Source organism: Gavia stellata, chromosome 9, assembly GCF_030936135.1.
Source record: "Gavia stellata isolate bGavSte3 chromosome 9, bGavSte3.hap2, whole genome shotgun sequence".
Taxonomy (NCBI): Eukaryota; Metazoa; Chordata; class Aves; order Gaviiformes; family Gaviidae; genus Gavia; species Gavia stellata.
This window is the reverse complement of record NC_082602.1, coordinates 12,690,661-12,698,086: the sequence shown is the minus strand read 5'-3', so window position 1 is coordinate 12,698,086 and position 7,426 is coordinate 12,690,661. Positions and strand designations below refer to the sequence as shown.

The following is a 7,426-nucleotide window of genomic DNA, read 5'->3' as shown; positions in this document are numbered from 1 at the left end:
TGCATCCAGCTCTGAAGTCCTCAGCACAGGAAAGACATGGACCTGTTGGAGCAGGTCCAGAGGAGGGTCACAAAAATGATTGGAGGGATGGAACACCTCTCCTATGAGGAAAGCCTGAGAGAGTTGAGTTTGTTCAGCCTGGAGAAGAAAAAGCTTGAGGAGACCTTATTGTGGCCTTTCAGTACTTAAAGGGGGCTCATAAGAAAGATGGGGACAAACTTTTTAGTAGGGCCTGTTGCAATAGGACAAGGGGTAATGGTTTTAAACTACAAGAGGGTAGATTCAGACTAGATAATAAGGAAGAAATTTTTTACAATGAGGGTGGTGAAACACTGGAGCAGGTTACCCAGAGAGGTGGTAGATGCCTCATCCCTGGAAACATTCCAGGTCAGGTTGGATGGGGCTCTGAGCAACCTGATCTAGTTGAAGATGTCCCTGCTCATTGCAGGGGGGTTGGACTAGGTGACCTTTAAAGGTCCCTTCCAACCCAAACTATTCTATGATTCTGTAATTATGATAGTAAAGACTGTAGTGAACAATGTAATCATCTTCTGCAGGTAATGGAGGACAACTGCAGAATATATAGAAAAATAGTTTCACCTGGTTCACGAGATTTTTCTCTCTCTCATTAGAATGCTATGTTGCTATTAAGAACTATTGAAGAGATGAGATACTGTCTTTCTTTCCTATTTGTTATTAACACAAAAACCTCTTTACTTTGTGTTTTTCAGCTGAGCTACACCAAGTGACATACATCAGAGATATCTAGCAACCTCCACTTGGATGCTTCCCACATAACTTAAGTCAGTGGAGCAAGATGGCAGTAGCAGTTATGAGCACTGATTACACTGTCTACAGGTAAAATTAAAACCTTCTGCTCTAAAATGCTGCTCACAACTCCAAAGAAGAAAAAGTCATGTTGAAGTTTGCCATCCCAGGTGTCCATATCTTACTGAATTCTTTGCTTCCTGTTTTTAAAGCTCAGCAAAAATAATCTCAACCCTCCTCTGAGAAGGGGAGACACTAGTTCCCACATGCTCTGTGCTCTTCCCGATATTCCCAGGCATAAGAGAGCTGTTGGGGACAGTCTGACAATGACTTGGAAGAGAAAAGGAAATGCAGAAAGCACAGGAAAAGGCGGTAGCAAGGTAGGATGGAAACAACAGCAGAACAGCACAAAATCAATGTAAACAGAAAATATAAGAGGGGTTGGGGCCATTTAAATGCACATTGAGAGAATAAGAAAAGAATTTTCAAGGTTATCTGAGGTTTGACTAGCACTATGAAGAAAAAAAACAACTTTCAGGAGGTTAATTATACAAAGGAAAGGCTAACAAACAGGCTCATGGAAGGAACACACACCCACTTCCATAAACAGATATTCAACTCTAGTGTCTATATTTCTTGAAGCAGCTAAGAAAGCAGTGTTGACCAACTTTTGTCCTTCTAATGTGTTGCATTTACCTACTTACATTGTGCAAGACTGAACCTACTCTCAGAATATCCTTCATTTGCTTCACTAGCACTGAAATTCTAAAACCTCTTGTTGATAGATGTGGAAACACAGAAGAAAAGTTGCCTCAATACTCAAAAATTGTTTGTGCTTTATCAGATCTGTATCCTTGAATCTCACAGAGCTTCTGTGACATATGGCTCAAAGCAAGATCAGAAAACAGTTTACAAGTTTTCATAGTTATATAGAATATTCTATTAGGCAATCATAAACAAGAATAATAGAAATGTAAATATTTTTATCTGTTTTGGCTTGCTCCATCTTATCAATATGCTGATGAAAAATCAAGAGAAGTTTAGAATTTATCAAATCTACATCAGTTCTTCTCAGGACTCTATTGCACAAGAAAGCTTCTGCGTCCCTCCAGGTTTCCCAGGCTATCAGTCAGCATGTGAAACACGCTAATGGAGGCCAAACCTCATCCTCTTCTCACACTTGCCTAATCTGCCATTTCTTCCAGATGCAGTTGAAGCGCTAAAGTTGTTCTCACCACAGACACAAAGGCCCAGGTTCTGCCAGTGACCTTTTCTAAGACTCATCTAGACCCCAGGTAATGGCTTGTCTTATGTTCTCTGGGTTTTTTTAATAAAACAATTAGAAAACCTCAGCCAAAAGAACATTAAAGCATTAAGTCAAACACTCAAAAGCTAAGAAACTTTAAACAAAGGTTACTTATGCAAATTTAAAACAGCCCTCTTCTGTCAAGATACATACAACTGGCAGTGCTTATTTATTTTTCACAGGACTGGTGGCTTTTCCAGGGCACTCAATAAACAATGCTGCATTAATCAGGCTTTCGTGGGCACAACAGCAATGACAAAGGACTCTACATCAGTTGTTGAGGTAAGTATGAAGGTGCAGGGTGCCTGTGGAGGTGATCTAGGCTTGCTTAGATCCAGTAACATCTTAGACTAATACGGATATTGCTCATGTCCCCTGTCCAATCTCAAAGCACCTACTCCTCAACTGACTCGCCTGTTAGCGTTGCTGCAACATCAGGATGCTGGCCTGGCACCACAAGGATGACGTGACTGCATCTATTCATTTGAAGTGGAGCACAGCCTGAAACTCCTTTCCTGAAAGTATCTATTAGATAGAAACAACTCTCATCTGAGAATAACTTAAGTGCATGGCAATGCATTTCCATTTCAGCCATGCTCTGCATCTTGAGGCCTCTGTTCTTACAGGACTGGTTTAGAGCAGCTTTTCCTTCACTGCAAGGTCATTGTTCTGTTGGATAAAACTGTACTAATGTAGTACTGTAAAACTGTTATTATTTATGATATATAAGCTTCCCCTGGAGTATTCTGTAGGTTATCTAAGTATGCGCTTCTGTGGCTCTTACCTCTACTTATGCTGCAGATGTACCATTGTCTTTCAGCTTTGCTGCTACAATTATGAGTTTCTATTTAGTTACAAAACAGCAATAATTACCACCGCTAAGTCCTCAGTCTGTAACGAAAATGATGGTGGTGTTCCCAGTGCATATTATATTTCAGGTGAACTCCTTGTTTTGGCTTATCTTCAGTGACATTTACAACTTAACATTTACACAGCCGTTCTGTACAAACGTTAGGTATTTCAAATACATATTGAGAAATTGCTTTGTTCTGCTTCAGGGTTGGTTTTTTTAGAACATGTGTAAGTATTTCTACAAATCAAGAAAGTGCCCTCAAATATTTTCCTCACATTTTAAGTGTTTACCTTTTGAACTAAACAAGCCCTCTATCCCTCAAGTTAAAGTTCATGAAATCTCTATTCATATGCAAATTCATATCATATGCTCTTTGTATTTCCTGTAGGTAACAAGATGAATCTCAAGTTACATGCCCTATAAATTAGACCATTTAAAGAGTTTTTCTTGTTTCATATTGGAGCTGCTAGGTAAGTTAAACATCTTTAAATATGATTCTGTTTAAATTATGTTGAATCCTCTTAAACTGTATCACAAACCTTTCATTTTAGGTTTTTTTTCCTTTGTGTCTCAACATTTTTAATAAAACTTTCACCTACTTTTACAGAGGATGTCACCTCAGGTGAAGATACTTTAAAAGATGGATACCATAATGGAAGAACAAGCATTAACAATTGTTTCAGTTGGAACCTATTAATAAAGACAGTGTCCCAAGTTTATCTTAAACTGGCTTTCTCTTACTAAAACAGACATGTGTCTATTGCTCCCTTGTAAAATTAAGACTGAAACGATAGCTTTTTGTGTGGGGAAAAATGGCCTATATCTGCTGTACAAAAAAAGCTTTGAAGGGGAAGTTTTGGTATTTTTGCTCTGTAGCTTAAACTCTTAAGTAGATTAACAGACTGAGTCTTTTGGAAAAAGATTAATTGTTTGAAATAACCTAACTTTGCAACTACATCAATGACATTCATGTCACTAAGGGCAAAGCTTGAGGTATATAAAACTTCAAACCCAGACAGCAAAATTCTGAAAGTATGCCTTTTTTTTGAACACAGGACTCTACACTGGAAAGTAAAACAGTCTGGTTTACATTTGGCTTTAAATAATGCTGTCTCCACAGTTGCTCCACAAAATCTTAGGAGCAGCTTTTTTCCTGCTCCCGTGCTGTGTTCAGGGTAAAACAGCAGGAATTCCTCCACAGCCTGGTTTTGCACACTTGCCTGAAGATGGGATAGATGAAGGCTTTATACCAGGTATGTGCAGTCACCATCTCCATTCTTATCTAGATGTACTGTTGTGTTTCATTGTTATGCTTTGTAAACTCAGTGCTATGCTGTATAAGCTGAGGTGGGTTCTACTTGATAGAAAATAAACAGATCTTTATTAATTCCTTTATGAAGCAAGGTGCTTAAATCTCTCCTACTTAATGACGTAACGGTTCAATTCACAGAGAGAAGGATATCATTTTCCATAACACAGGGCACAAGAAACTTGTTGCTAGGTGTTAGGTTGGAGCTGCAAGCAAGCACTTGAACAGCCTGAAGGATTCTGTCAACAATCCCTAGACACAGTTAAAAATCAACTAAACCTACTGCACGAGCGCCAGTGTTTTGCCTGGTCTGGCCCAATCACTTAGAGTGAGGACTAACTCAGTTCGCTGAGTCAAGTTTTCCACAAACATCACTGCTGTGCAGGTAGTTTCCAGGAATGTATTCCCTATCCTTACAAATATCAATGTGTGAAAAGATCCCCTATTTAAAACACAGCAGTAAACTAAAACAGGTCAAACAAACATTTTAAAAGTTCATATTAATTTCACGTGATCACCTCTGCTTTATCTTGAAAGCCAAGATTCAAACTGTAACACAAAGTGCGTAACAGCTGGTTTTGTTCATAGGTTTCCTACCACTGGTTGATTATGAAACAGAAGACATTATCCATCAATTAGAACATCGGATTTCCAGACTTGAAGGAGGTAATTTATCTACCTTTACTTTCTGTTGTAGCTGGATTGGTGAGCATAAACAAAATGAGCAACCAAATGGCTTCTTAGGAAAAAGGCAGAATTTTCTGTGGTTTTATTGCATTCCATTTATGGTTTGTTCCCCGGTAGATAGGAAGTGTTAACTCTCAAATGGGAGGGGGGGGATTAGTTTTTCATAACTAGTGGGAGACACCTAGGTAACAGCTCTGAAGTATGGGTGCAAGCAAGTCAGAAATTTATCAAATTAAAATCCCTTCCTATGCAGAAGTGCTCCGTGGACACCTCGTGCTCCTAACAGACAAATAAACTGAACACTGAAAACATACCAAAACCATCACAACCAGATCACATCTAAGATCCTACTCACTCAAGAACTGACATACACCCTTGCATACTGCAAACCATCTCAGAGAGCTTATACAGAGTCTCAACAAAAATAATATCCTTATTCCAAATGTAGAATTCCTTATTTCCTTCCTCATTCTCCAACCTCTTTTGTGCTTCTCCTATTTCATCATCCGTTTCTGTATGTGTTTCTTCCCTTTACCCCTCCCCTCACCTTTTCAGATTTCTTCTGACTTTTGGGGGTTGTCTTTTTTCTTTTTTTATCTTTGATTTCAAATTTTCTTCTCCTTTACCTTTTCCTGGGTTTAATCTGAAGTCATGGAGGAAAATAGCAGGAATTACAGTTGGCAGCAAAGTGACCACAAAACAATGCATAAAAGTTTAACAGCTTTCACCTCATCTTGCAGTCCTCCGCTTGGAGAAGATGATAACAGCATCTGGAGGGAAAGTATTTGCTACCAATGGGAAAAAAGCTGACTTCCATACTACGCTGAAAAAATGCCAAGAGGCTGGAGGGTCTATTGCCACTCCAAGGAACCCGGGTGAGAATGATGCCATTCTGTACTTTGTGAAATTTTTTAATACCTACGCCTACCTGGGTATAAAAGAATCTCTGATTCCAAGCAAATTCCAGTTCCTGGATGGCACACAACTGAGTTATACTAACTGGCATTTAAATGAACCTTCCGGCAAAGGGGAAGAAGAATGTGTGGAGATGTACACTGACGGCACTTGGAATGACAAAAGATGCAACCAGAATCGCCTTATTGTCTGTCAGTTTTAGTGCTTTCCCACTGTTGCTGTCCGGCAGGCTCCGTGGAATACGCTTTCCTATCCCTTGTCTCTTCATTTGCAGCTAGTGAACTCGGATAATGCTGCAGGAAAAATAAAAGTCGCTCTTCCCCAGCCTGATTTGTCTTTTAAACAAATGCCAGCCATAAAGAGGAAATTACATATAATGAAAGCAGTGGCCATTTTGTCTGTTCTGCTATTTATTGCCCACTGATTTTTTTGGTAGGACTGCCGATGGGTTCCTACTGCTCTGTTAACCTGCTGACTTACTACAACAAGAGCAAAAAGAAGGTTTCTTGGGCACATACCTGAAGTGACCTGTGGCCACAAGATCTTCCAGCACCCCTTTATCCATGAGCCTCTAAGTTGGGTGTATTTTGATCATCTCTAAGTTTCCCTTAGAAAACCTACCCGTACAGACACTCCTGCTACCACTTCTGTTTCTCAGCCTGCATTTCTCTGGTCATCTTCACCCATAGCAGATCCCCTGAAAGAAGAAATACGCAGTGCTGCTAGGGTGACACAGAGCTATGAGCACAAGGGGGACTCAGCTACCTTACATTTCCCACAGGAAAGCTTCAGTCAGCACATCTTTAACCTTTGTATACCTGAAAAGTGGTGGCCAGAAGCCACCTGTCCTGAGCTCCTCCAGCAACTCCTAATCTCTTTCCCGACTCAAAGTGGTAGCAGCACAAGCCGACAGTGCCATGCCATGTGGGATGTGTGTGAAAGAAAACACACAAGAGCTGAGATATTACAGTGCCCGTGTGGTTTGGGGAGATCAGTAAAGCCACAGCAAGGTCAATTCTTTTGAGCTAGAGATTTGGATAGAGCTAATTTGTGGGCACCATAGAGCTGCTTGGCAAAACCTGGTTGAGATTTCCATGGGGCTCATCTTGGTGCCTGCCTACATTTCTGAAGCAGCCTATATTCTGTGCTCATTGCAGAAGCTGCTCAGAGCCTGCGCCCTCAAGCTAAAGGATTGTTTAAGACAAAGCTTTCTGAACAACTTTGTTGCTGGAGTCCAGTCGCCTGCTGAAGTTGAGTATTCCCAAGGTTAGACGCACAGTTGTGCAGTGCAAGAGGCACATCCAGTGAAGTCTATTTTTTTCCTTTCTTTGGGGCAGCTGAAGTCAACATAGCTTAGACAATGAAGGCTCTGCATAAGCTCTGTGACATGGTACAAAGGCATGCTGCCATATACACCAAGCCAAATGCCTGGCTATCAGTAACACTCACTTGCATGAGCTTTGTTAGTTCCAGCCTAGTCATGGAAAGCTGAGCAAGGAAACATCCATCTCTAGAGCCAGACCAGCTCCTCTCACCCTCTGTGCAACAGGGAGACAGAACAGTGAAGCTATGAAGGTAATTGGGGAGG

General features: G+C 40.5%; 1 protein-coding gene across 1 annotated transcript; it reads left to right on the top strand.

Annotated features, from left to right (window-relative positions):
* Nucleotides 1–4,032: 4,032 nt before the first annotated feature.
* On the top strand, nt 4,033–6,040 carry LOC104259787 (pulmonary surfactant-associated protein A). The gene is made up of 3 exons (XM_009815300.2): nt 4,033–4,180; nt 4,825–4,902; nt 5,664–6,040. Exons 1-3 carry the CDS (start codon nt 4,033–4,035, stop codon nt 6,038–6,040), a joined length of 603 nt encoding a protein of 200 aa, XP_009813602.2.
* The last annotated feature ends 1,386 nt before the right edge of the window (nt 6,041–7,426 follow it).

Bases quoted from the DNA above. Each gene is read 5' to 3' on its own strand.
- LOC104259787 (XM_009815300.2), top strand. From the start codon at position 4,033: ATGCTGTCTCCACAGTTGCTCCACAAAATCTTAGGAGCAGCTTTTTTC. The intron at 4,181-4,824 runs GTATGTGCAGTC...TTTTGTTCATAG, and splicing joins AGATGAAGGCTTTATACCAG to GTTTCCTACCACTGGTTGAT. The intron at 4,903-5,663 runs GTAATTTATCTA...CTCATCTTGCAG, and splicing joins GATTTCCAGACTTGAAGGAG to TCCTCCGCTTGGAGAAGATG.